Below are 27,179 nucleotides of genomic sequence, written 5' to 3'. Positions count from 1 at the left end.
AGTTAGGTTCTGTTTCGTTAGTCATATTCAGAAATATATAAATTTTCATAAACATTCATAATCTAATTATCTCACTTCATTCCGTACTTCATTTTTTAGGTTTTATTTATTATAATTCATTGTAAATAAATATATATTTTACACATATTATTTTCATATTATCAATGGTACATAATGACACATTAGCAGTAGAGATGGCACGTGTAATCTAGGGAGGTCGTAATGAACAGATTCATCAAACCCATTTAAATACTTTCGATGAGAATTTAATATTTCACTCTCTGATATTAAATTGATAATAAGATAAAGAGAAAATTTAAGGAAGATATATGTACATAAAAAATAAACTATATTATACATTTAAAAGTAAAATAATATTAAATTAATTATAGTTTATGTATTTATTAAATCATTCAATAATACATATTTTATAAAGAGAAGTTCATGTGTTTTCATTCGTGTAACTAATTTGCATTAGAAATGCTACCTGTATGTTCTTAAACGGTTAAGAATACACTATAAATAAACAAAAACTATTTTTCTGGAGAAATTATGATGTATATTTCATTGCAAATATACTTCTAAAAAGAAAATATATTGAAAGAAGTAATCCTAGATCGGTATTAACGGAGATATTAATTATTACACTAAAAATAGTGATATACTAGTTCAACAACTAGCTGATCTTTGTTCTCTCATCACTATGTTCAAGTTGGAAAATGTATGACGGTGAGGCATTTTACCACATTGCAGTTAAAAACGGCTTCGAAATAATTACAAAAATTACAAACAAAATATTGTAGTACAAGATGAATTCTTTAATTCGTACAAAAAGGATGGTATCTGGCCACAGAACAATTCGCCGTATGTACAATTATTTTTATTCGATAATAAATTGAATAATAATTGTAACATTTTTTAATACATATATTCTAGATTGTACACGCTATGTTTATGTAACAGGCGAATTTGTAGTTGACGCTATTAATATCGGTGATAAATTAACATAAATTTTCCACTTTGCATTGACATTTTGTTAATGATCTATCTGATTATTGCGATTGTAGGTTATGTTGTGAAATAGATATTACATCGATATTATTACAACATATATGTCATTGAAACTGATGAATATTAAAATATCTCGAATTATACTCGTGCTTTGCTTCATCTTACATCTAAATGCTTTATAAAGTATATTTATTACAGAATATTACTGCTTTAAACTGTGGTATAATACCAATCAAATAAATGGTAACTTAGCATTTATTTATATGGGTAGAAGAGATACCAGGAATAATAGATTATTATTGCATTCAACGATAACAGAGAACTGCAATAGTAATAACTTGTCATATGTACAGTCTCGTTCATTTTATATTACACCAACTTGGCATGGTCAAGAATCATCTTCCAAAGTGGAAGACACTGTAAGAAATATTAAGGAACAAAAAGAAATAAAAAATAAAGCACAAGAATCTATTGTTCAGAGTGGTTCAAAATCAGTGGAAAAAGTAGAGAAGCTAACTGTATGGCAAAAAGTCAAAGGAGAAATTATACATTATTATCATGGATTTAGGTTGTTAGGTCTTGATATGAAAATTTCAGCAAAGCTGATATGGAGAATTTTGAAGGGTAATGAACTCAGCAGAAGAGAACATAGACTTGTAAGTTACGAATTGTGTATAACTATAAATGATAGTTGTAAGTTATATTCATTCAATTATTTTAATGATTTATTTAACTTAATTATTTTTAGCTTATAAAAACAACAGGGGATGTCTTCAGACTTATTCCTTTCTCTGTTTTTATTATTGTACCCTTCATGGAATTTTTACTTCCAATTGTTATTAAATTTTTCCCTGGTTTATTACCATCTACTTTCCAAACAGCAACAGAGAAAGAGGATAAATTAAAACAAGCACTGAAGGTATCATCTCTATAATATTTAGTAACAATTCTCTTAATAAGTTGCATATGTATATAATTTTCTGAATTTTAGATGAAAATTGAAATGGCGAAGTTTCTGCAACAGACATTGGATGATATGGCAGTGCAGTCACCTGGTTATAAATCGATAAGAGCCAAAGAATTTGCCGAATTTTTTTATAAAGTACGATCGTCTGGTGCTGTAGCCAGTAACGAAGAAATTATGCAATTCAGCAAACTTTTCGAAGACGAGATTACATTAGATTCTCTTACTCGACCACAATTAGTTGCATTATGTAGAGTACTAGATGTACAAACTCTTGGAACATCAAACTTTTTACGATTTTTACTTAGAATGAGACTTAGAAGTCTCACTGCAGATGATAAAGTAATTATTATGTATATGCACATAATAAGCTTTTTCGAAAATAGTAATTAATGTTAATATGATAATATTACCTTTACAGCTAATTGAAAAAGAAGGTATAGACTCACTTACTAGAACTGAATTACAACAAGCGTGCAGGGCCCGCGGAATGCGAGCGTACGGATTACCAGATAGCAAGTTAAAGGAACAATTGTCTCAATGGTTAGACTTAAGTCTAAATAAAAAAGTTCCACCTTCGTTACTGCTTCTTTCGCGCGCGCTTATGGTCCCCGAAACGATACCTATGTCAGACAAATTGAAGGCTACCATTTCTGCCCTTCCTGATACTGTCGTTGCACGTACCCAAGGCGCAATAGGAGAGAAAGAGGGTAAGATGGACCATAAAACGAATATTGAAATTATTAAAATGGAGGAACGTAAAATCGAAGAGGAGCGGCAAGAGAAAGAACCGCAAATCGCCACTGTTGTCCAAAACGATAAAACCGACGAGATTACAAATTCAGATGTAAAAGTAATAGAACAGGCTTTAGATTCTCTGGGGAAGGTATGTGAAAATTATTTTTTATGGTAGTATTAGATTAGTAGCTTTTATTACTATTTTTGAAAGATAACTGTGTATCCAATTTTATAAAGGATAAGAAAATGTCTGTTGAAAAAGAAGAATTGAAAGAGTTGAAGGAAGAAATGGCAGAGTACCAAGAAGATATCAAAGAACTTTATGAAATAAAAGCAGCTGCTAAAGGCCAAGAAGATATAGAAAATATTAAGGTATCCAAAGGTGCTACACGTTTGTTTAAGAAAGTGAATAAGATGATTAATAAGATGGATGCAGTCTTGACACAACTTGAATCTGAAAAACAAATGAAAGAAATACAAAAGAATACTGTTGGCGAAGAGAAAATTACTGTTTCAAAAACTGCTGAAGAATTAGTTAAGATAGATGAATTAATTTCAGTAATTAAAAAGATTCAAAATGTACCTGATCAGCATCGATTACAACGCATAGCCGAAATTCTAGCAAAAATTGACGACGATAGGGACGGATCTATAAAAATTGAAGACGTCTTAAAGGTATAATATATAATATAGAATAAATAATTGAATAACGAAAATTTATACTAATTGCATATCGTAATTTTAAGGTGGTGGAATTAATTGGTAAAGAAGATATTAAGTTAAGTAAAAAGCAAGTAGATGAATTGCTTGAATTGATTGATAAAGAAGAAATCTTGGAAGATAAAGGGCAGACCGAGAAAGCGGTACAAAAAGATGCAAGTGAACTTAAAGATGGAAATTGTACTCAAAGAAAATATGTTCCACCTAAATCACCAGTTCCTGCTACACCAGTGACGACTGAGAAGAGTTTCGGCAAAGAAGAATTAGAAGAAAATGTTGAAGAATCGAATAAAAGTTTTGCTGCACATTCATCCGAAAAAGAAAGAGAGAAGTCAGCTGCAGTTTTTAAGAGCAATTCCAATTCTGACCCAGTCAGAAATCCTCCGTTGACTCCCGGTGTTCCACCACCTGAAAAAAAAGCGGAAGGCTCTAAACAGCTGTAATAACCGCACAAACAAATATGATTAATGTATGTAATTATGAATACAACCTTTTTACTGGGTACTAATTTAGAAAGCTATTATATTTTCATCTTTAGATTATGTTTCTACCTCCATAGTGCGATATTATTATAAATTTTTTTTTTTTTGTAAACGAACTTGTAAAGTAAAAAGTGTTTGCAAGAAAAACAACTGTAATAGTTTCATGTATGTAGTAATGCACTTTATGGTAAATGTTACTGTTACATGCATGTCTTTAGATTTAAAACATTTGATTAAGGACAAACAAAATATTAATATAATTTTTATATTTATGAAACTAAAACAGATTTTGAATTCTGAAGACTGTGATGCATTTAATGGCATCAATATATTATTTGTTTTATGAATTTTCTAGGTAACACGTGCTGGACACAAAAACTACATCTTGCATGTAAACTTTCAATGTAAAAAAATGCTTTGTAAAATTGTATGTTATGATAATGTTACTAATATTGATGATTAGTAATGAAATACGATAGAAATATACAGCTTTTATTTCAATAAAACGTAATTACAAAATACTGTAATAGCATAAAGGGATCATTCCATCTGTTTAACTATTGATTATTACGGAATTATAATCCGTAAACAATAGGTCACTTCTTTTGTTGTATAACAGCTTCTTAATCAAGGTTAAAACAAGATGTACATTTATAAATAAAATAATTAATTGCTAAGTATACAACAGAGAACTAGTGGTTACCTGTACGTACCGATTACATAAAGATGCAATTATATAAAAAAGTATACAATATTTTAATAAGTACTATATATTATATGAAAAATTGAATAATTATTAGTACTATATATTATACATATATTACATATATATATTATATAAGATATATATAATATATGTATATCGTCATGTAACAAATATTTTATTTCAGGAAAAACATGAATGGTTATGATGCACAGGGCAAAATATTTACTTCTTCACTTTAGTGCATCAAACTGAATATGTAATTTATTATTTAATGGTTTATGTAATAAAACCATTTCTGTATAAAAGTTACAGCAATTTTTTTTAATTTAGGTCAATAATCATATTTACATATTTATCATTGTTATATTAATATATATCTTTCCCTCATATTTTTATTATATTTATTTAGTATTTTATGTTTTATACGAGTTATAGAAAATTATATACGTAAATAAAAAGAAGTCAGATAAATTTATGTATATGAATATAAGAGATATTTATTATGATTTTTTTTCTCTTTTAAATATCGATGTTTTGCATTTTTAATTTGCAATTATTTAATTTCTTTAAATCCACTTGATTTTGTACATTATTATTTAACTTTAGATATATATAAATCCTTCTATCTTTAGATATAATTTTTTCTTGAAATAATATAATTTTCATAAAATCTTAATCATACATATTCAAGATATCTTAAAATTACTGTAATAATGTGAATTTTACATAAACTACTTGGTCAATGAATAAGATATTTAAAAGTATCATCATATATCCTAAATCACTTACATTTGTTCATTTTATTGTATATTTGACTAGAGCACTAATTTTAAAATTTATTTATAAAGAAATAATATTACATATATGATAAATATTTCAGCATTTTATCTTCATTCTAATGTTTGTAAATAAATTGAAAATAATGTAGTGAAGATTTATACATACATACGATACAAGGATTTCCTAGCACATGTAAGAAGACAGAGTGAATACTTTGTACTACCGGTTACCTCGCTACTCGCGAAAGAGGTGCAGGTTTTCTGTATATTTGACCATAATGACTGCGTTAAGTGGTTTTATGGAATTTTTTCAAAAAGGGAAGGTGAATGTAAATTTCTGTTTATGTTACATTCTTTTAAAATATAACAAAAATTCTAACCTGATATTACCGATCAATTTTTATACTTAAATGCATTCTATTTAAACTACATAAAGTTATTAAAACTTTATAAAGTTTTTTACATAGTCTTGTGAATTAAATTTTAATTCATATCTTTCCCTTTATTCATTGTATAGGTATTTAAAAATAAATTTGTTTAATAATGGATTTTTAATTATTTGACATTTCAGACATTTAGGCCAAAAAAAAAATTTGCTCATGGCACATTACGATATTCTTTGCATAAACAAGCACAAGCTTCATTGAATTCAGGAATTAATTTGAGATCTGTTGTGAAATTACCACCAGGAGAAGATCTGAACGATTGGATTGCAGTTCATGGTATTTGAAATTTTCTATTAATCTTACTATCTATTATATAACAAAAAGGCTTAAAAGGTCATAATCTTTATAAATAATAATATAATTTCAGTGGTAGACTTTTTTAATAGAATAAATCTGATATATGGTACCGTATCTGAATATTGTGATTCTGCGTCTTGTCCGACAATGAGTGGCGGAGCACGTTTTGAATACTTATGGGCAGATGGTGAAAAATATAAAAAACCTACTGCACTCCCAGCACCACAATATGTTAGCCTTCTTATGGATTGGATTGAAGCACAAATTAATAATGAAACCATTTTTCCTGTATCAACAGGTATAAAGTTTTAAAAAATTTTAATATTTGGTAATTTGATAACTTATATATGTAAAAATTTCTTTTTAGATGTACCATTTCCAAAAACATTTGTACCACTCTGTAGGAAAATTTTGACACGTTTGTTCAGAGTTTTTGTCCATGTCTATATACATCATTTTGATCGTATCGTAGCAATAGGAGCGGTAAGTTTCATATACATGCTCAATAAATGTTATCATATTAAAATGTAATTTAAAATATTTCTATTTTAGGAAGCACATGTAAATACATGTTACAAACACTTTTACTATTTTGTAACAGAATTTGAATTAATAAATACAAAAGAATTAGAACCATTGGCTGAAATGACTGCTAAAGTTTGCAAGGATACTGCATCACCAACACAAGCAACAGCACCATCAAGTAATGCTAGATAGTTGTAAGCTTAATAAATGCATGAAGTCATAACCAAATTAGAATGAAACAAATTTGCTTTAATGTAAGTAAAATAGATAATGACCATACAATTTTATTGCCTTTCAAAAAGTATTGCAAAATTTTTATTGCTAGGATACCACAAGATAATATTTGTTTTTTTCCAATTTACAGAATCAAAGAATTTCAACAAATGCTTTATGTACAGTGCTTAAGTTCTTTAATTATAATATTGAAAATATTTTATATTCTACTTTAGGATATCTTATTAAAGTAACTATATCTCTCTCTCTCCCTGGTTAGCCATATTAAATGCGTAACAAATGAAATAATTAGATTTTGAAAATCTATACTTTTTGTGGGTAAATAGTTACAGCAATTATTACAATAATTAATTGTAACAGTAAGTAATTAATGTATAAACATACAAGTTATGTTTTTACAATTGTATGTCTTAAAATTAGTTTATATATCTTTAAATGTACAGATTAACACTTGTACTCAAGTAATTTTATACATCGAGTTTTATAAATAGACTAATAATTTTATAAATAGATTATTTATGATACATATTAATTTTATAAATAGATTGTATTTATAAAATTATTTTATAAAATATATATTTGTATATATAATTTTGCGTCATTAAGATGTTTGTGTAATGTTCTCATATATTGCATTAAAAATTAAAAACATTTTCTATGAATAACACTGTACTAATAATAAAAATAGATAACATCGCATATTGTAAAAAAAAGAAAAAAGAGTACAAATTTAAAAATTAATAAAACACAATAAACCAATTGCCATGATAAAAACTTGTTCACTGTTTATAAATAACTTAAAATGGATTATGATTATTTGAAATAATTTCACTCATTATATACAATTTTCGTTTACTGCAGATTACAAGTCAACAAATAAACTTTTCGAGGATGAATTTATTGTTATATTGTAGCCAGATAATACATGATTTGGAAATGTACTGTTTATTCACCAGTATTAAAATAAGACTATAAAATATCACACTAAAGATTAAATACAGCATTTTTTTATGTAGCTTCAATAATAATTTGATATTATAGTTATGATTATATTTTATAATTATAAATAGTTTGAGTTTTTATAGTCTCACTTTAATGCCAATTCCTTTGCTAAAAGGTCTGTGTTACTTATAACTTGTTCTAAATTTATTGATGGTAACATGTTCACACTCGTAATCTATACATGCCGGAACGAATGACATTATAATCTTGTAAGTTTTCAACTGGTCCAACCGCTGCAATTACTGGACACTGATCATAAATGTATTTCATGCCAATATCGTGAATATTTGAGGCAGTTATGCTCTGCAAATAATTTTATTGATATGAGAACTGTATTTAAAACATAAAAAATATGTGAATGTTACTTACATTTATCCTAGCTTCAAGTTCGTGAAGTGGTATGCGCCGGTTATAACAAAGCATTTGCCGCCCGATGTCTTCACAAATTGCAGTTGTTCCATCCAATTGAAGGAGCATATTTGTTTTAAGAATGTTTTTCGCGCGTTCTACTTCTTTTTCAGTCACTGACGTGCATAATCGCATCCATTCACGTTGTACATTATGTACAAACCATTCAATTTCCATTGGGTCAGACACAAAGTATACACCCCAAAGTCCTGTGTCCTATAAAAAAGATATCTCTTATTAACACATGATTAATGTACAATATTATATACATATGCAGTAATATAAATTAATAACAAGTACTTGGTAACAAGTATTGAAGCTTTGATAACTATGGCATAATCCATCAGTTGCAGAAGCTTCAGCCAAGAAACTTATATTGTTTACACCTCCTCCTTGGCTACGGTCCCATGCTCCCATAAGGGTATTTGCAACCATAAGAGGAATATTATCTGGATCAGACCAACCAGCACCTTCAACAGCAATAGCAACATGTGCGAGAGGTATACTATCATCACGAACCCTTATTTCTGATCCTGTGTAACGGCATGGTTCTAACAAAGGTGGAATTTCATCATAGAATGGCCCTTTCATTTGGCCAAAATGCTTCTGAGCTAAATCTACTAGTTGATTGTGATTTACACCACCTGCACCGGCTAAAATGAATCTGTGAAGAAATTTTAATAATTTTTAAATACATATATGTATAATAAAATTATTTTATGGATAGTTGTAATTACCTAGGTGGACCATAGTATTGCCTAACATAATTAACAAGATCGTTTCTTGTAATGCTTTGAATATTTTTAGTAGGGCCAAGAATCGTTCTTCCTAAAGGTGTACCTTGATATGCACTAGCATGTAAATGGTCAAAAACAACTTCCTGCAGATTTGTTTCAACTTCTTGCATTTCTCTCAGAATAACACTACGTTCTCTTTCGATTTCACTTTCACCAAGCTTCGAATTTTGAATGATATCACTCAAAATTTCAACAGCTTTTGGAACATCTTCTGCTAAACATTTAGCATAAAATACTGTTTGTTCCCTGCTTGTATATGCATTTAAATGAGCACCCATGTTTTCAATTTCTAATTCTAAATCAGTTTGTGAACGTTTAGTAGTTCCCTGTTTGTAATTACATTCTCATTTTGATTGTCATTTTTAACATTTTATTTCAAGTAAACTTGAACACCACTACTTACTTTAAAAGCCATATGCTCCATAAAGTGGGCAACTCCATTAATTTCATCGGTCTCAAAGCGACTGCCAGCATCGATCCATAATCCTACCGTAGCTGTTGGTGCACCACTGTCTTCAGTAGCAATTCTCATACCGCAATCTAAAGTTGTAACTTGTGTTGGTGGTTGATTCAACAATATTTCTTTTAATGACGCTGACGTAGATTGCCATTGCTTTGGTACCTGATATAAATATAACTATAGACATATAACAAAGAAAACTAAAAGGACAAAAGTGTAAAAGATTAATTTCATTTTATGCTGGTTTATTTTATTTAAAAGATATACCAATATTAATAATCTTGACAAAACTAATTTTATAGGCTGAAATAATAACTAAAAGATTGTACAAATTGTAAATTTGATAACATTATAAATTATTGAAATGAAATTGATGTGATCATTTTAATAATATAGAAAACGATATCTGTCAAAATTAAATTTCTCTGTTTACGACACCGTTGTGCAACATGAATTAAGGTTATGATAGCTTGATACAAGTATTTCTATATATATCATAGAACACGATTTACTGAATTCTGTTTGTTATTCATTAATAATAATTCATCATATTTCTTTTGTTTCTACAAACATTTAAAAAGTTCATTCTTATTACGTAAGCAGTAAATGGATTCAATGGTTCCTCAGCTTGAGAAAATCATATTGAATTGAACGTAAAGTTCGAGAAATTATTCTGTTACTACTTAATAATAATAGCAACGTTATGATAGAACTTGAATTTTATTACCTTTACAAGGCTGGTTTTGTTAGAATAAGCCCGCAATGCGGAACTAACTTTAAGCAAACGAGTCGCCATTTCTTTAAGTCTTTACAACTGTACGACCTTGCGACGAGTATGATAGTAGAGTTCGAACTGATGCTTAGAGGAGTATAGTTTTGACATACTTTTTAATATTATATATATATATATATAAATAAACGTTGATGAAACAATAGATCAAAACCCATATCTATTATGATAACAATCCAATTGTACAAAGCTTCATATAATATAAAATTGATATAAAGTCGATTCTTTTAAAATAGAGAATATTGAGAGATTATTACTTGATTACATTTTATAAAATCTTTGTAATACTTTTATTTTTTAACATACATGTCCGACATGAGAGAAGAAAATATAATCATATTAAATATTACATGTTAACAATACATTACAACGTAAATATAAAAAAGTGCATATTTTGTACTCGATCGTGAACTTTATGCGATACTGATGTAGGGAATTTCGTTACATGGGAATAATTCCCTATCCCCATCCCGCCATTAGTACCTACTGTGAATTTGAAAACCGGTACGATTATTAAATATCCTACAGTTGTGAATATTCTCTATCTGAATGAAATAAATAGTCTGGCATAAACGTTTTTAGATCTTTAAGTCTATGTTTCAAAATGGATACCATAAACAATAGCAATGAGAACTTAGAGCAATCTATTCAAATGCTTAGTCAAGAAAACGCTCAACGAAGGTCATTTTTGAGGTTAAGCGGAAAAAGTACACCTTCTAAAAGATTATCATTACAAAACACTAATTATTTACGAAAAGATGTGGATGATTCTCATAACTTTAATGACATCAATAGTTCAAGGATGTCGGGTAAATCCTATCTTCATTCAAGATTAATTAAGGCTCATGATCTTTTGGATATTGATACTTCATTAACGCTTGCTCCTCATGAAGTACGAGATATAATGGCTGCTTCAGAAAAAAGTGAATTTACCTTGAGAGAAATGATGGAAGATAGTAGTGCGACTGGCATGATTTTAAAAGCAAGGGAACCTTGGAGAGATGTTATGTCTAAACTCTTCTATGATTTCTTACATAGTTTACAGGCAAACTTTTCACAGGCACAGGTATTTGATACTATTGCAGATTTTATACAAAACTGCACAGACACGTTAGATATAATGAGAGGTACATAGAAAATTATAGTGTATGTATTGACTTTGTATTTTAGTATTATATTTTGCATATAATTATATATTTTTTATCCTTTAGGTATGCAGTCAAAAGTAGAAACTACTGAAATATCGGAAGATGAAATTTCTTTAGAAAATGAAAGGAACACATGGAGACTTATTTATTGTTTGTACCAAAATAGAATAAATAGTCTCAATTTTTCTACTCCAGTCGAAAATAATACATACATATCAGAAAAGGTTGTAATAGATAATTTGTTCAAAACTGAAAGTTACATTAGAGAATACCAGTTAATAATTGACTGGTTGGAGAAAAATGCATTAGACCAAGCGGATAAATATCCAATCACTGAACATTTCACAGATAAAACAGTCGCATGGGAAAATACTGTGAGGCAATTATTAATGTATAAAGACAAAGAACAAATTCCATTTCGTTCATCCAGACCATTGGTATCATCTCTAGATCCGGATGCTCCAATAAGAGAAGGAAAACCTCTCCATGATTTAGACAGGGAAGATGACGCAAGGATGGAGAAGAGAATGTTCATAGAGGTACAAGATGTTTAATAAAGAATTAATCGAAAAATATTTAAATATGTAATATATAAAAGAATGTAATATATAAAATATATTTTATTTAAATAGGTTCGCTGCGGTCGTCTTCAAAAAGCACAAGCATTAGCTCAATACTGTGGACAACCTTGGCGAGCTGCTTGTCTGTTAGGATGGATACCTCATCATGATCCTAACTATCAAAACCCATCATCTGATTCTAAATTACCTATTGAAGGAAATCCTAATAGAAGTCTTTGGAAATTATGCGCTTGGGAACTTTCTCAAGAAAGGCGTGTAGGTAATGATTGTTTTATTATCTGTACTATTAAACATGACCTATCACAAGCTGCATGTTATAATTAAAATTTTTTCGCGTTCAGGTCAATTTTATCGCACCATTTATGCTAGTCTTTGTGGAAATGTTCAACAAATGCTGCAAGTGGCGTCTTCTTGGCAAGATGCACTATGGGCTTATATGAAAACACTGTTAGACATTAAAGTAGAACGGGAAGTGAGAGATCTAGTGGCAAAAAGTTTTACGGACATGCCTGACGATTATTGGAAAAATGAGATCTCGTTAAAAGATGTATTTAAAGAACTTCACGCATCGAAAAACTCTGATATTCGAGCACAATCGAATAAACCCGATCACCTTATTCAGAAATATCTGATACTGGATCAAATACCGAAATTGATGGAAGAAATAGAGGACATGATATGTTCGAAGTCTTGCGATCCTCACTTCTTAAGGTTTTTAGCGCATCTGATATATTTCTTTCGCCAAATTGGGAAAAATGCAAAAGATAAAATTGGAGATAAAGTTCTGTTGGCATATGTTCGCGTTTTGATCGAAATGGATGATCCAATTTTAATCGCTTTCTATACAGCTATGTTACCTCAAGAACTTCAAATAACAAATTATGCCAGTTATTTGGAGACTATAAAAGATTATGAACAACGGAAAAAATGCTTATCTGCAGCAGAAGATGCCAATCTAAACGTAGAGGCAATTACGAAACTAGTAGTAGAAAGTATACGTTCTAAGAACATCGACGTCGATCCCACTGATTTGAAAGGTACTATGACTGACGCGGACGTTGACAAGATTAATGCTCTGGATTGGTTGATATTTTATCAAAGTCAACGGGAAGAAGCATTGTCGCAAACTAATGCTCTTATAAGATATTTTCTGACAAATGAAAAAATTGACGCTGCTAGAAAAGCTTTTAACAAGGTACGAAGTTGAACGATTCCTTACTTTTTAAATGTTTCTCCAGTTGTTTTTAATCGATGATTTTTTGCCTGTCAAATTTTATAGATTCCAGTAGATTCCATTGAAACTATTATGGCTGAATATCCAACGCTAGAAGGTACTTTAACAAATCTCACGATGACAAATAATCTGTCGAAAAGAGCATCTTCAACGATTCGAGAATACCTTTGTTATAAAACTTATCTTGATGCCCAAGAAGGTTTCGCCGAATGGTTTTCTCATTATCATCATGGAAAACCTACGCCGTTAGAAGAGTTACCTGCATATGCGACGTTCACCGAAAAAGTCGCATATGAACATAAAAAGTCACAATACAACGTAGAAATGGAAAGGTGGAAGTCTACGATGCAACATCATACGAAGGTTCGTGAAATAAAATTTATCATATTAATACGAAATAAAGATTGTTAATTATTTTTAATATTATTAATCTTATAGGCAGTGAAACAATTATTGTTTAACGTATTGTTATTCCCGGATGGTGGTTGGTTGGTTGATTCAAATAACAATAACGAGGAATCATGTACCCCTGAAGAAGCGGCCCGCGAGCATCAAATGGAAAAGTTACGGCAACTTTGTATTCCAAAAGTTACGCTTCTTTTACATTCTGTGATGACCGAAATGAATGAACACGCTGAATGTATACAATTGGCAGACATTCTTGCCTCTGAACAGTATCAACTTTATAAGGTACATACTGATACTATGTATCACCGTTCGTACACGATCAATACGTACTAAAACTGAAAGGTAAAATAATCGATACTTTAATTTATTTCAGGTGTTCCAAAAAGGAAGACTGCGTGAAGTGTTTAAGAAAATCTGCGAATCTTCTCTCGTCCTAATGGATCAAAAGAAAGATCCTTGGGGATACCCGAAATAAATTTAGCAAAATTAAATAAATAGCAAAGGAATATATTCAATTGTATATGTAACAACGAAACAACGTATTGGAATTTTAATATCGAAAAAATGTATAGAAAATTTCTTCAGCTTTTTTATAAAACCAGTTTATTGTCAACCACAAGAAGTGAATATAAAATTTGATACAATGTTCAATAATTCATAATCATAATATATTATATACTTCATGATTATTTAGATGCTCCTTTTACCCAATCATTAATAAATGTAGCGCTGTCAAAGCTGTAGATTTAACGCGTGAAATATTGCGGAGAAATTCAGGGTCAATGAAGGACATACATTATCCTGAGATATTTTCATTCGAATAATAATAATAATCATCGTAATTCCACGATCTTTCTCTATAGTTTAGTCACCTCTAAATCTCATACACATCGTTGGTATCCTTCGGACGTGGATCTGCGTATAGTGGATAAATACATACAAAAGTGTTTATTTGTATATAGAATTTCAAAGGAAACCTTTTCAAAGGTTTTATGTATCGAACGAAAAGATAAGAATCATGATAAAGAACGAAGGTGGTCGTGATGCGTGATGTACATTGGAGTCTCTATTTCTATATTCATAGGGTGTTGATACTTTTTGCCGGCAAGAGCAGTCTTTTCATAACATTTTTTTTTTTTTTTTTGAGAGCATTTTTCTCTCTATGTGGTTTTATGCGTACATTTGCTGTCTTACTTTCCTCTTTATTTCCGTAAAAAAAGAGACCAAAAAAAAGAAAGAAAAAAATGAACCGATATTATAAACGAACCATCGCCTATTCTCGTACAATGTATAGACTATATCGAGAATGTTAACATTGCACGGAAATATCTTCATTCGTAGCTGAATCAGAGGATCAAGTAGGCTTTCGTAGATTACTTGTAATTATTCACCAATGAATCGAAACTAGAAAGATATGTATATCACGGAATAATTGACCAAAATATACATGTTTACTCCATGTTTATCCGAATTACTTTCATTTCATATTTTAGGGTTCTTAGCCAGTACGTAGAATTTCAGAACGTGAAATTATTTATACATATTCGGTGGACAGTTATTGAAAAAATTTACTATATTCAAATTTGATCGTTAGTTTGATAATTAAATAAAATTTGATTTGATAGTACGTTTCGCAAATTATTGAACTTATTTCAGAAAGCTACAATGCTCTTATTAAGTTGATCGATTAACCTCAAATATATTAGTAATCTCGCACAAAACAATTTTTATAGCACCGAAATCAGAGAAATAACTGTTTGAAGATTTTAAAAGGAATGTATATATTCAATGATGCAATGCGAATAGTTGTAGCGTCGTGAAACAAGTTGTCCGAGCATTTATATTTTCACAATATCTGTTCTCGCTCGATGATACATAAATCTATTCGGTGCAGAATCAATTTCACCACGAGTAAGATTCTTGGATCGAAAACAGACAAAAATAAGATGAAAAGAAATGACGACACGTGCAACATTATACACATACACGGCTTAAAATGCACTACACTGCATTGACATCGAAATTCAAACTCGTATACATCTTTGTATGCAGTTAGGCTTACACTCTGGACCAGAGCGTTTTATTTTCGCATTCACGATGGCCATAAACTTCAGACACGTGCGAGTAGTTCGGTGTTCGATAAACGCAATCAACGATTACATTACATTCAAAACGTTTAAATTAAGCTGGTATTCCAACTATTTAGGTACTTTCATTTCTCTTTCTCTTTCTTTTTTTCTTTTTTTTCTTTGAATAACATAAAACACAATGCACGATTAAATTATGAAAAAATTCGATATGTTCTTAAAACCATGTTCGCACGTGTCTCGTAAAAACACGAGGACCTTGACAATTGAATCGACTTTACAGTAATACGAGTACACGATTAATAGAGTTACTTTGTTGATTAGTCTAGTCTAACACGTAAACGTTGAAAAAAACGGTTGACAATTGTTTTACCATTTCTCGATAATTCTACGTTATATTTTTTACTTTTTTGTTCACGCGAGAGCTGGATAAATTCGCCGAAACATTTCGCATACTTTCCAGAATCAGGTTCGTTTTCGTTTCTTCCTCTTCTCGACACGTTTCTCGGATAGAGTAGTTGATAAATATTTTACTTCTTTTTTTTTTTTCTTTATTTTCGTTTCTTCGTTTAAACTTTCACGAGCTATGTCATCCTCTACGAGACCTACTAATCACTAATGGGTGGGTGTCAGCATGTTCGAAAACGACTTATCTACAGATACTTGGATATGGATTTCACGAATTTTTCTCTCCTTCGACTCTTCGCACTCGCGTCTGGTCATTCTACTACTTTCGATCGGATTTTTAAACACGGTCTCTCGTCGACGCGTTCTCTCTTAACGATAAAACATCGTGGCACTCGCCCATTGATACTCGTCGTTCAAAAATATAGATCCTTAGAATTTGTTAAACACAACTGAGGACGGTCTATCGTAATAAATCAATTCTTTCTTATCGACACCACTTTGTACGTTGTTCGTATCGCGCTGGCGAATAAAATCCTTCTGAATGTTTTGCGACTCTTAAACTTCATACCCGTACGCGTCCTCCATCTTTCGTTTCTCCTTCACACGTACGTCACACGCGTAGACGTACTTTATCAGCGAAAGCAAGAAAGCAGACTGTTTCACAAGAGCGCAAAGAGCCGAAGCGCCGATATACCGTTTCTCCCTTTTTTTCTCTCGCTCTCGACGCCGTGTTCTTAAGTGTGAAAATATATTCTACGACAAGGATAAGATTCACAAAGATATCCACTTTTAAAAGCCTTCCAGTTCTCTTCGCGATACATCGTTGAAACAAGAAGACCTTTGTCGTTACATACATATTGACAGTGTTATACATCCGTTCGATCGATCGACGCTATTAAAATCGCTAGTTCGAACGTTCTTCTTTATTTATCTCTACGGTTCGTTTGCCACTCGCTCGATCTTTCCCATTATCAATTCCGATCGATCTCGATTCTTCGCGCATCTCTGTCAGCGGTATCTGTCGATCCGCCATGTTCGTCTTTTCCTTTCTTATTTCTTCATCCGATCGTTCGAGATATCCGTCAGATGGCATTTGCGAAAAATCAGAGATACAAACGCCGATCTCGAGGACTCTCGACAATGTCCATGCAATTTCCTTACGTTCCAATTCAAACGACAGTCCGCTGTTGTCTTTTCTTTCATCCAATAAAACACTAATCGAGAACGTTTCGTCTGAAACCTTTCGAGCCTTACATTAGGGATATGTTCGTAGGGATATGTGAGCGGGTATAGTAGAGGGACAAAAATTGGGTATAACAAATAGAGAAGTTCTTCGAAACTATGAGCCAAGAAAGGATTACACAGGGAGGAACGCGCTTGAATACGAATTGAGCGCTAACGGTATAGAATCAGATTCTATCGGTCTCTTAGGTTCTTCTTTTTCGCTTAAATTCCTCGAGTTAATCGATTCTTGGATTCGTCGATTTCCTCCTCGACGAGAGGATCGACGCTTGTGGAAGGAAAGTTACACGAGTAAAACGCTATTTGAACTACGATACGAGAGACACAAAATGTAAACGTGTTTACCTGCTATAAGATAATCGCTAACGATTCGAAATTCACGCTTCGAACGTCGTACACTGGAAACCAAGTACGTCGTTTCGTCGATCCGAACGACGGCCGATCGACCGTACGATCATCTTCGACGCTCGTACATATCCTCCATTCTCTTCTCATATTTTCTTCTTACGTGGTTTTTAAATTACACTTCGATACGGCGAGAAAAGAAGGTTTTCGCTTAACTTCTAAACTATCGTTTTTTTCTTTTTTTTTTTATTCTCTCTCTCCTTAACTGCTAACAACTTGAGGGACATCGCTCGGGCTGCTCCGTGAATATTCTACGGGACAAAGTGAAAACGAGAGACAAAGAGAGAGAAATAGTCGCGCGGAAAGTGCACATATACACGAAAGAGACGGACAGAGAGAAAAAGAGAGGAGAGGAGAGGAGAGGAGAGACGAGATTATTAAAAAGAGAAGATCTTTACATTCCTATCTAAAACTTTCGTTCGTTCTGTACACTCGTTTACAGCTAGTAGCTTAATGCCGGCGGAACTGTGCGCCGTTTAAATTCTCTTTTTCTACACTTACAACTCGAATAATTGATCCGTACAGATACATATTTGTCTTCTAACGAATGGCGTCTGCTGTCCTACGACCGAGCGTTTTCTTCGCGCGGCCATTCCTTTGACGAATCACCGTATCCGTTGTCCGATCTAATAACCGACAAACGCGATCGATCATTATCGGACGTTTGTACTTGAAAGGATCGAGCGTGATTATTGTCGGAATTTCAAAATTTAGAACGGTAAACCGTATCCACGAATATCGTCCAGCGTTGCTTTCGATCGTCGCGATCGTCGTTCGGATACGTTTTACCATCCCCTCGATAAAATATAGAACTCTTTGGTCGCGATTAATCGCGTTATTGTCCGAGTAACATTGGCGAACGAACGATCGATCCTTACGGTTTCAACAGCTCGTTTATTGTCTCGAGTAAAAGCGGGAAACGCGGGACAGCGAGTTTCGTCGTGTCCGGCGTCTTTCGAAACGTTCCTTTCTCTCGCGGCTCGCGCGTAAGTCGCTGGATTCATCGGAGCAGCCCCTCTGAATTTCCGATCCGGCAAGTCGGTATTATATTATTGTCGTTCACAGAAGTAGGAGTTTTATATCCGCTTACATGCTACGATCCGCCTCGCTCTCTCGAAGGACTCGCTTAGAAAGAAGAATAACAGATACGATAAGGGAGAAGGGACGAAGAAAAGCAGTGAGACGAGGAAGAAGAACGAAAATGGCGACGAGGATGCGTTATTCTAAGGTGTACAGACCCGAAGAAAATCATGTGGAATCGCGTGGTATTCTCTGGAGGATCGCCGTCGAGCATCACCGGAAATACCGCAATCCGGACGCGTTCAATCGACACGGCGATCAAACGAATCTTCCTTCGGCTTCGCCTTATGGTCGTTTAATTAACTTTACAAACGCGTGTAATACGTAGTATCCTTACTTGACACTGTTGTTTCTTTGACGCATCTCGCTTAAAAGCTCGAGCAACGATGTCCAACGTGCGTATTCGTTGCTTGTTTACACGTGTTGCTCGAAGTGGAGCCGATCCCTTTGATCCATCGTAAATCGAAGGTAGAGCAGAACGGTATAAACTGTTGTGCTAGGTATTTGTCCAATCGTCATTGTCATTTTGGTTATCGCGATTGATAAGCGCGGACGAATACAAACTGGACAACGTTGACAGCTAAACGATGTAAATTTCCGAATTTTCTTTCATATTTATGCATGTAGTACCTCGCATAATGTATGTATGTTTAATATATATATATATATATCTGTGTGTGCGTGTGTGTGTTTTTGTGTATGTATATATATATATATAATGTTTATGTTAGGTATGAATGCATATGTAATTAAATACAGGCTGGTCTTCGTGCGTTAAGCAATCGGAATTGCAAAGAATTTTGTTGACTGCTGGCAATTTTGAGGACACCCCGTTACTTAGAATCTGGACACTGCATAGTTTTTATTATTCACGTTTAAAAAGAGGGAGAGATATATCGTTTCTTTTCTTTTTTTGCTACCTCGTTAATCTCTATGTTTCTAGAGTGATTATGTATTTTTCTGATTTCTTGGTTGCACGACATCTCATTCCTTGCACGTATCATGCTACCTGTTCGCTTGTCGTTACGTCTTTGTGAATCGATTTCGATTGCATTCCCCAGGTAAAACAGACTAAACTGTTTCACTCGGTACATCCTTGCGAAACGAAACATCAGCGTTAACATTCGGTTCTATGAATTGACCACGTACGGATACGTTCAACGCGCAAGAAACCAGCTCCTAAGTACTACAGGGTATCTCTTGTCCGAGTGGTTCCTAATTCGTGTAATTAGAGAAGTTCATTATCTGTACCCAAGGCACATTTTATACTTTCATTCCGTTTTAGGAAGGTCCACTCTATAGTATGTACATATTATAGCATTGTTACACGTATAGGGGATAGTTTGCAACTGTATCACCCTTAAATTACATAATGTCTGACGTTACCTTGTACATATTTCCCCGTTTTTTTTTTTCTTCAGCGATTCCTTCATCGTTTACTACCCTACGTATTATTGTCAAGTCGACAGCATTTATAAATGTATATCTTAAGTACTACTCGATCTTTAATGTTACATTATACTCGACTATAGCTTTGTGCAAAATTTACATTGTACATATACCACGGATACTTTCCCCGTTCTTTCGTTTATCACCGATATACGCATCGATCTACACCGATCGATTCTGCTCGATAAATTATAATATCCCTCCCTGTACCCACGATGAACAATACAAGTTTCACGTTATTGTCAGAAATTATCCACGTTTATACCCCGCTCCCGAATTATTATTATTGTCAGAAATTATTCTCGCTCTCCTTTTCCTAAGTAGTCTCTTAAATTCTTAAACGTTAAAAATCACCTCGAATCTCGTTCTCCTCAAGTGCCGTGTTAATACGTGTATGTATGTATGTATACAATATATATAATTATATATATATATGTGTGTATATATAAATATACATATACATATACATATACATATATATAGTATAATATGAAATATTGAATCTGATAGAGATCTTAAAAATATTCTGCTAATCTGTTACGTACGATTAAACCTTACGAGCTAAGTACTTTCTTACAACCTTGTATCGTGTTCAGCAGATTTTAACAATCGCCTTTTTTTGTTTTTGTTTTATCACCGTCGTTATCTACGCGAGTTTCCTTCGAATCCGAATTTACCTTTCCCTTCGTCTCGTTTTCTTTCAGATCTAGCCTTGCGATCGCACGTACGCTCGTAACTCCTCGCGTATTGTTTTAGGCAATGTTTAAGGGTTAATTCATCTTATGAATTGTAACATACCGACGACGAACGTCGTTGTAACCATCGACAGTAACGGCACGGCCGCGTGTGCGCTGTTGACAACGTTTATCTTCCAGCCCAGGTTATTGTGCGTGTAACACTGCGGAGACAAATTGTTCTCGTTCTTATAACGTTCTTTATTCGTGACACGATCATGGCAAAAGCGTCGATCTCGCGTTCATACGATGTCGATTGTATCTTTATGAATCGTACCTGATAATAGACCAAATCCGGAGTATCTTCAGCCACGGTCCAAACGAGTTTAGCGGGCTCACCCTTGTCACACTCTAGTCTAAGGGTTTCAAAGAAATTCTCAAAAGTTTCCATATCCGCGCTCATGTCTACCGTCTTGTGAACCCATTCGCAGTAACGACCAGCCGCCGTGGGATAAGGATATCCGTCCGTGTCGTATTTTACTCCAGCAAACACTCTCTGTGCCCTTTGCTCTGTCTCGGTCTTTTGACCGAATCCACCCTCTGGACTGTCGGTGATATAAAATGGATGGTACCTACAGGAAAGAAATCGCGTTCTTGCACTCTACGCGAAGTAGGAACTTACCATTTCGCAGGTAATTTCGAAAAGAAACAGTTCGTAAAACAATGGCTTCGACGATACGTTCGAAAATTCTATGGAAAATTGTAATCGAATGGCAGTGAACGACGTATGCCGGCGCTACGAATTTCCTATAATTATCGAACATCGAAGGAGCGGCGAAATGAAGGAAACAGAATACAAACCGGACTAATAATAGTTTGAAATTTCAACTCGCCTTGCTGGATTAGCCGGATCGTTCCCACCTTCGACTATAAATGTGTACGTCTGTCCTCTCTCCACTGTGATTTCAGGGATCAGCAAGTCGTTGATGTACCACGCGATTCCCCAAGCAGGTTGTCCTACGTTTTAATCGCTGATCATTACGATATTCGAACAACACGACACGAACGTATAAAAAAGATACGGGATAAAACGATTTGTTAAAAATAATAGCCCAAGGTTCTCTCGTTAACACTCGTTTTAAAAGCTATCCAACGAACGTAGCATACAAGCAAGGATACCTGTGATCCTCGTGTATCCTCTTTTGCCACCAGCGGGTCCGATCCTCGTGCTGAAGGTAGTTTCGTTGGTGATTACGGCTGCTGGCCAGGGTTCGATGTCAGACATGTCCGGGAGGTTGTAGAGGGAATTTGTACACTCGTGCACGTTCCTCGACGTAAAATCAATACGAATGTCCTCGTTCGTCCTGTCGAAACTGTGATGAGCATTGGCTTCTCCTCTCATATTCAGAGGTCCTATCGCCGCGATTACGCTCGTCTCCGTGTTCGGGATCATTCTGTCCTTTACCGGCTCGTTTGTACTCATAGGTCTCATATAAGTAACTGAAATGTTGATCGCGAACGTTACGTCACGCTGTAATCTTCCACGATGAACGAAATAAATAAATTTAATACGCTTTGTCGTAATTGATTAGTACGTATATAAATGTCACGATAAGTACAAATGCTTTTGGCGATCATTGAAAAAGTAATTTCTTACCTGTCGTCACGCCGTTCTTTCGTTCTCCGTGCACAAGAACGGCGTCGTTCTTCCCTCCGACCCTTTCATCGGGACACACACCCTTCTTGCCGTCGCATTGAGCGTAATCCGACAAATAATAGTCGACCGCGATGAATTTACCGGTTCTGTTGTCGTAAGCGACCACGACCACGTCGCCACCGATCATCTCGGGCTTTCCTTCGCGACCGGATAAACCGAACGCAACGTACTGGTCCTCGTTGATCCGGCCGGACACTCTGATCTGGATATCGTCTCCTATCATCTCCCACTGGACCTGCACACGGCCCTCCATTAACTCTTTGCAATTGGTCAGCTCGAGTTTCGACAGAGGCGGCGTTTCCTTGTCCGGCGGTGGTGGCGTGCTGCTTGTCTGCAAAAACAACGCAAGTTTTTGCCTTTTATATAGGAGCCACGCTTGTATTTAAAACGGATGATCGTTTCTGACACGTGGAAATCGTCTGTTTGATAGACTCTACGTTACTTACAGGATCGTACCACCAAGGCGGCTATCCCGATAAAAATACATTTCGTTAATGAAATGTCAGATTCAATTGAACGAACGTAACTTTCGTTTTTTAACAGGTGCATGAATACTAAGAAATGAAATTCAGTTTGTTCGCGAACAGTTCGTTTCCAGTTACCGCGATCTTTGTCTGTCCAAGAGCCGGTGGAACGTCGAGGTCCTTCGGGATCATAACGTGTCCAAAGTTGTGCTTAAACTGAACGCACCAAACCGACAGCCAGTCGATGTCGTGCACGGTCAAGTTAGCCGGCAGAACGATTTCTATGTCCGCTCCTTGATAACCACTTAATGGCGCCAAGCTGTAAAATGCGAATGCTCGTTTTTTATTCGTAACGCACGAAGTCTAAAGGAAAGTTCGAACGGATGGAATGGATCAAGTACGACGTACCTTTGTCTCTCGCTCGGTACTTTGATGCCAAACGTGTTGGGCTCCGAGCCGTTTCCAACCCAGAAATAAGCGTCAGGACCGGCGCCGTCGTAATGCAGATTCGGGATGTAAATGGTTTTGCAATCTAAGATGGTGATGTTGCCGCTGCGGAGGCCGTGCGCCAACCTCGAGAATTCAGGCAGCACTCTGGCCTTCGGCGCTTTCAGGTTCGCCGGGATGAAAACGTCTCCGAAGTTCACCTGCGGCAAATTAGACGTAAGTTTGATTCGATCCAACATTTGCACCGATGAAATCCGAGCGACGGAATAGCGTCGACGTATAACGCGACAATTTAAAGTTGAGGTTTCTCAGAGTTGCACGGGACATTGCATTCTCTAACTTTTCTGATCTTCTTGTTGAAGAGATTTCTTCCAGTCTCGCGTGGGACCGAGTTTCACGAAAAAGTCGAGCGATTCGAAGGTTCGATTTCCCTGTCGAAGGTAAAGGATCAAGAGGGCAGGCAGAGGGAGAGAGAGAGAGAGAGAGAAAGAGAGAACGAGAAAGAGAGAGATTTCCGGCGTCGAACAGGAACCGTCTCATCAAGCTGTCTTTCAGAGACCGCATATTTACACCCTGCCAGTCGAAAAAGTCGATCTATCATTCCTTACCCCCTGTTGAAGCTGACGTATCGATAGGGCCTGGTTTGGGGTCGTTTATATTCTAAGTTCCGTCAAACGTCTGAATAAGCGAGACGAGGAAAGCGCAGGAGTGGAATAACGATAGAAAGAAAAAGAGAGGAACGCGATTGGAGAGGTGGAGGTTTAAAGGGCGAAAGAGAGAGAGAGAGAGAGAGAGAACCGACGAAAGTAGAAAAAGAAAGATCTCGAGCGGGACCTCGTAAAATCCGAGAAACGGATTCCACCCCGTATACAGGGTGATCTACTCGCTTATCCCCTGGGGAACGTTTTATGGGAGAAAATTCAGCGCTCGCGACGATTTCTCAACTCATTCCGTAACCCTGGACAAATCTATTTCGCGTACGATACAGTTTTATACACTTCCTCTTTCTCCCCTTCTATTCTCTGCTCCTTTTTTTCTCTCATTTTCACGCCGTTTTTAAGTCATTTAAAAATATTTAAAAAACGTTCGCTAGCCGCTTTGTTTTAGATCGATCAAGAGACTTTGCAAATTTATATGTACAGCGAGTTATTTCGTTTTCGGCCATTTTATTCGGTCCGAACGTGCCAATTTTGTTTCGACTATTTAAGGATATTTCAATAGGTTCAAGCATCTACTTGCACGTGTGATTGGCGTAGACCGATTAACCGGCTCTGTCGGCCGCTATTTTTCTATTGTCTTTTTTATCGACTCCTCGAGAAGTGTGCCAAGAGTGGAAGATTGAAAAGTCGGTGAATATCTTCGACGTCTTCGATATTCCGCTCAAGGCTACTGTATACGTGGCCTGATTCCGCCCGTTTCGAGATGTTCTTTGGAACCGACTCGCAGACTTTTGTCTACAAAGAGATCGATACGCGCGATACCTTGAACCGACGATATGAGTTTTCCATATCAGGGTCGCCGGATTCGTTAAATTATTTGCTTTTCCCTACCGACAAGCTTTTCGAGTCACGGAAGAACGTCGCTGCAATTGGGCCAAGAAATTTCCAGGAGAACCACTCTCCCGGCAACTTTGTCGTTTTTCTTGTCTCGGCAACTTGATCCATCGATAAACGGCGCGGAAAATTTCGAACAGCGATTCCTCAAAAATCGTTCTTTCACTTTCGTCTTGAACCGATCGTACGAGCCTCTTCGAAGCGTGGAATTTCACGAACTTACAAATTCATCTATTCCGTTGCAGACCGATTTCTAGTTAAAACGTATAACGTACGACGATCCTGACGAACTTGCGTGCGAACTAGTCGCTCTATTCTTTATCTTGAAACTGGTCACCTTTGTCGTTGCCTCTTTAATCGTTTCCTTCGCAACGCTCCTTCCACGTGATCTTATTTTCGCGATTACTTTTCCAATACCAACCGACGATGATAACACGAATTGTCTCGCACGGCAAGCACGCGTCACTGACTCGAACCAGGGTAGATACATCCAGGTAGCGTTGAATTTCGAGGGAAAAATCGCAGGTAAAAACGCGCGTGAATGGGACTGAAGCTTGGGCGAAGGATCGACTAGCCGATTACTCGATTAATAATTTTCCGGCGAGGCAGGAAGTTGGCGAGCAAAAGAAGTTCGCGGCGTCGCTTTTAAAAATTAATCTTCCACCGATGTACACTCTTTTTGGCCATTCAACCGGCAAATTAACGTTCACCTTTATTTTTAAAGTTCAACGCGATCGGAGAACGGCGAAGGAAATTAAACATTTGGACGGACCGATTGGAAACGACGGAAGAAAACGGATGCGAAACTTTTCGCCATTGTCTACGAAGTTTTCGTCGGCATTATGTCGGCGCCCGGAAAGCAAAGTAGCTCCCTTTGAGTTCTCCCGAGTCCGCACTTCGTCGAATACTAATTCCATCGTTAATAATAATGATTATCGGCAAGCCGGGCCCGACGTTTCCCTTCCCGTCGGCTGAGTTTGAAATTTGCACGCGCATTAATCCCATTTCGTTTAAGGGCTCGTCAATCATATCCACCCTCTGCGAGTGGTTATGTGCTCGCGTATACGCAGACAGTGCTATAGACAGACACAAAGAGAGAGAGAGAGAGAGAGAGAGGAGCGGAGATGCTGGCTACCAATGAACTAGAACTCGAGCTTAATGGTGTTTTGAGTGGGCGAGATCTTCTGAAAATTGGTGCTTATGCGAGTATGCGAGTCGAGGGTCCACCCGAGTTTGCACGTTGGGTCCCCGGATGAATGAATTACTCGTCGATTAATTCGTTGTTACTCGACGTACTCGATACCGTACGATGTTGTTCAAACGTACACGAGGGAGAAGGTAATTTCGAAAACAATTTAAGGTGCCTACGCGTAAAGCGTTTTACGCGAAAGAAATTCCATTGGAAACGGGACAATGGTTGTGTAACTTTGGTATTCACGTTGCGATTAATTACGTTGTAAATTTACGAAATCGTGGGCGCTATAATACGAAACGTTCGAATCTGACAGCACCCACGCGTCTTCCTTCGATATTTAACGACAACCCTTCGCATTAAATGCAGACATCGTCCAACCAATACCTTTTATTTACTCGTTACTATCGCCCACGCGATTCCACGATCTTCCTTGAAACGTTACACCTTCGATTAAAACGAACTTGCTCGATATTTTACGCCAAACGTTCACTTTGCCTCTTTCACGCGGATCTCGCGCGAGATCCGTTCGCCCGTCCATCCCGGACAGTTTACGCGCTAAAACTTTTCATCTCGCTTTCCAACATCGATTTTCCCCCGGAAGCCATCACGCGGCCTCCGTAGGAATGCCATTGTTTTCGCGATAATCGCTAAAGGCCGGGAACACCGAAAGTCGCGATACTTCGACGTCGATCGTCGAACGGATCGCGTGCCGCGTACGGTATCATCCG

General features: G+C 35.4%; 5 protein-coding genes across 11 annotated transcripts in view; 3 read left to right on the top strand and 2 right to left on the bottom strand.

Moving 5' to 3' along the window:
• The first annotated feature begins 809 nt into the window (after positions 1–809).
• LOC117210906 (mitochondrial proton/calcium exchanger protein) lies at positions 810–4,930 on the top strand. 2 transcript variants are annotated; one of them, XM_033454342.1, is made up of 8 exons: positions 810–864; positions 1,210–1,667; positions 1,760–1,930; positions 2,003–2,317; positions 2,397–2,861; positions 2,951–3,388; positions 3,460–3,902; positions 4,806–4,930. In XM_033454342.1, the coding sequence occupies exons 1-7, from the start codon at positions 810–812 to the stop codon at positions 3,874–3,876; spliced, it is 2,319 nt and encodes a 772-aa protein (XP_033310233.1). In that variant the 3' UTR covers positions 3,877–3,902; positions 4,806–4,930. The 2 variants fall into 2 exon arrangements, with proteins under 2 accessions (XP_033310233.1, XP_033310232.1); XM_033454341.1 differs by lacking the exon at positions 4,806–4,930 and having other exon boundaries at positions 3,460–4,597.
• Positions 4,931–5,545: 615 nt separating this feature from the next.
• On the top strand, positions 5,546–6,922 carry LOC117210917 (MOB kinase activator-like 3). 2 transcript variants are annotated; one of them, XM_033454369.1, is made up of 5 exons: positions 5,546–5,729; positions 5,972–6,122; positions 6,214–6,441; positions 6,511–6,626; positions 6,696–6,922. In XM_033454369.1, exons 1-5 carry the CDS (start codon positions 5,679–5,681, stop codon positions 6,858–6,860), a joined length of 711 nt encoding a protein of 236 aa, XP_033310260.1. In that variant the 5' UTR covers positions 5,546–5,678; the 3' UTR covers positions 6,861–6,922. The 2 variants fall into 2 exon arrangements, with proteins under 2 accessions (XP_033310260.1, XP_033310261.1); XM_033454370.1 differs by having other exon boundaries at positions 5,549–5,723.
• An 815-nt stretch (positions 6,923–7,737) lies between these two features.
• Positions 7,738–10,448, bottom strand: LOC117210913 (mitochondrial-processing peptidase subunit beta). The gene is made up of 6 exons (XM_033454359.1): positions 10,297–10,448; positions 9,513–9,731; positions 9,050–9,435; positions 8,613–8,976; positions 8,274–8,528; positions 7,738–8,207 (listed from the first exon to the last, which is right to left on the bottom strand). The coding sequence occupies exons 1-6, from the start codon at positions 10,363–10,365 to the stop codon at positions 8,067–8,069; spliced, it is 1,434 nt and encodes a 477-aa protein (XP_033310250.1). The 5' UTR covers positions 10,366–10,448; the 3' UTR covers positions 7,738–8,066.
• A 395-nt stretch (positions 10,449–10,843) lies between these two features.
• LOC117210905 (nuclear pore complex protein Nup107) lies at positions 10,844–14,423 on the top strand. Of its 2 annotated transcripts, none has more exons than XM_033454339.1 (7): positions 10,844–11,486; positions 11,571–12,046; positions 12,140–12,347; positions 12,430–13,283; positions 13,368–13,685; positions 13,761–14,012; positions 14,104–14,423. In XM_033454339.1, exons 1-7 carry the CDS (start codon positions 10,964–10,966, stop codon positions 14,203–14,205), a joined length of 2,733 nt encoding a protein of 910 aa, XP_033310230.1. In that variant the 5' UTR covers positions 10,844–10,963; the 3' UTR covers positions 14,206–14,423. The 2 variants fall into 2 exon arrangements, with proteins under 2 accessions (XP_033310230.1, XP_033310231.1); XM_033454340.1 differs by having other exon boundaries at positions 11,368–11,505; positions 14,104–14,244.
• Positions 14,424–17,968: 3,545 nt separating this feature from the next.
• LOC117210907 (protein Skeletor, isoforms B/C) overlaps positions 17,969–27,179 on the bottom strand; it is a 52,101-nt gene continuing 42,890 nt past the window's right edge. For 3 of the 4 annotated variants that reach the window (XM_033454347.1, XM_033454344.1, XM_033454343.1), the window contains exons 5-12: positions 23,665–23,903; positions 23,395–23,575; positions 23,239–23,259; positions 22,733–23,123; positions 22,255–22,575; positions 21,969–22,092; positions 21,413–21,707; positions 17,969–21,299 (exon numbers count right to left, since the gene is read on the bottom strand). In XM_033454347.1, coding sequence (XP_033310238.1) covers positions 21,177–21,299; positions 21,413–21,707; positions 21,969–22,092; positions 22,255–22,575; positions 22,733–23,123; positions 23,239–23,259; positions 23,395–23,575; positions 23,665–23,903 — 1,695 coding nt within the window. In that variant the 3' untranslated portion in view covers positions 17,969–21,176. The remainder of the gene's footprint in view (positions 21,300–21,412; positions 21,708–21,968; positions 22,093–22,254; positions 22,576–22,732; positions 23,124–23,238; positions 23,260–23,394; positions 23,576–23,664; positions 23,904–27,179) is intronic. The other variant, XM_033454348.1, reaches the window with a different exon arrangement.

Source organism: Bombus bifarius, unplaced genomic scaffold (assembly GCF_011952205.1).
Source record: "Bombus bifarius isolate JDL3187 unplaced genomic scaffold, Bbif_JDL3187 scf7180000008213, whole genome shotgun sequence".
NCBI lineage: Eukaryota > Metazoa > Arthropoda > Insecta > Hymenoptera > Apidae > Bombus > Bombus bifarius.
The sequence above is the reverse complement of the archived record's forward strand: the minus strand, read 5'-3'. Positions and strand labels throughout refer to the sequence as shown.

What these genes read in the sequence shown, in the direction of transcription:
- LOC117210906 (XM_033454342.1), top strand. Translation starts at nt 810, where the DNA reads ATGAATTCTTTAATTCGTACAAAAAGGATGGTATCTGGCCACAGAACA. An exon ending in TGGCCACAGAACAATTCGCC is followed by an intron (nt 865 to 1,209) that starts GTATGTACAATT and finishes TATTTATTACAG; the next exon opens with AATATTACTGCTTTAAACTG. An exon ending in AATTAAAACAAGCACTGAAG is followed by an intron (nt 1,931 to 2,002) that starts GTATCATCTCTA and finishes TCTGAATTTTAG; the next exon opens with ATGAAAATTGAAATGGCGAA.
- LOC117210917 (XM_033454369.1), top strand. Translation starts at nt 5,679, where the DNA reads ATGACTGCGTTAAGTGGTTTTATGGAATTTTTTCAAAAAGGGAAGGTG. An exon ending in CGATTGGATTGCAGTTCATG is followed by an intron (nt 6,123 to 6,213) that starts GTATTTGAAATT and finishes ATATAATTTCAG; the next exon opens with TGGTAGACTTTTTTAATAGA. An exon ending in CATTTTTCCTGTATCAACAG is followed by an intron (nt 6,442 to 6,510) that starts GTATAAAGTTTT and finishes ATTTCTTTTTAG; the next exon opens with ATGTACCATTTCCAAAAACA.
- LOC117210913 (XM_033454359.1), bottom strand. Translation starts at nt 10,365, where the DNA reads ATGGCGACTCGTTTGCTTAAAGTTAGTTCCGCATTGCGGGCTTATTCT. An exon ending in TGGAGCATATGGCTTTTAAA is followed by an intron (nt 9,436 to 9,512) that starts GTAAGTAGTGGT and finishes AATTACAAACAG; the next exon opens with GGAACTACTAAACGTTCACA. An exon ending in CAATACTATGGTCCACCTAG is followed by an intron (nt 8,977 to 9,049) that starts GTAATTACAACT and finishes ATTTCTTCACAG; the next exon opens with ATTCATTTTAGCCGGTGCAG.
- LOC117210905 (XM_033454339.1), top strand. Translation starts at nt 10,964, where the DNA reads ATGGATACCATAAACAATAGCAATGAGAACTTAGAGCAATCTATTCAA. An exon ending in CACGTTAGATATAATGAGAG is followed by an intron (nt 11,487 to 11,570) that starts GTACATAGAAAA and finishes TTTATCCTTTAG; the next exon opens with GTATGCAGTCAAAAGTAGAA. An exon ending in TTCTCAAGAAAGGCGTGTAG is followed by an intron (nt 12,348 to 12,429) that starts GTAATGATTGTT and finishes TTTCGCGTTCAG; the next exon opens with GTCAATTTTATCGCACCATT.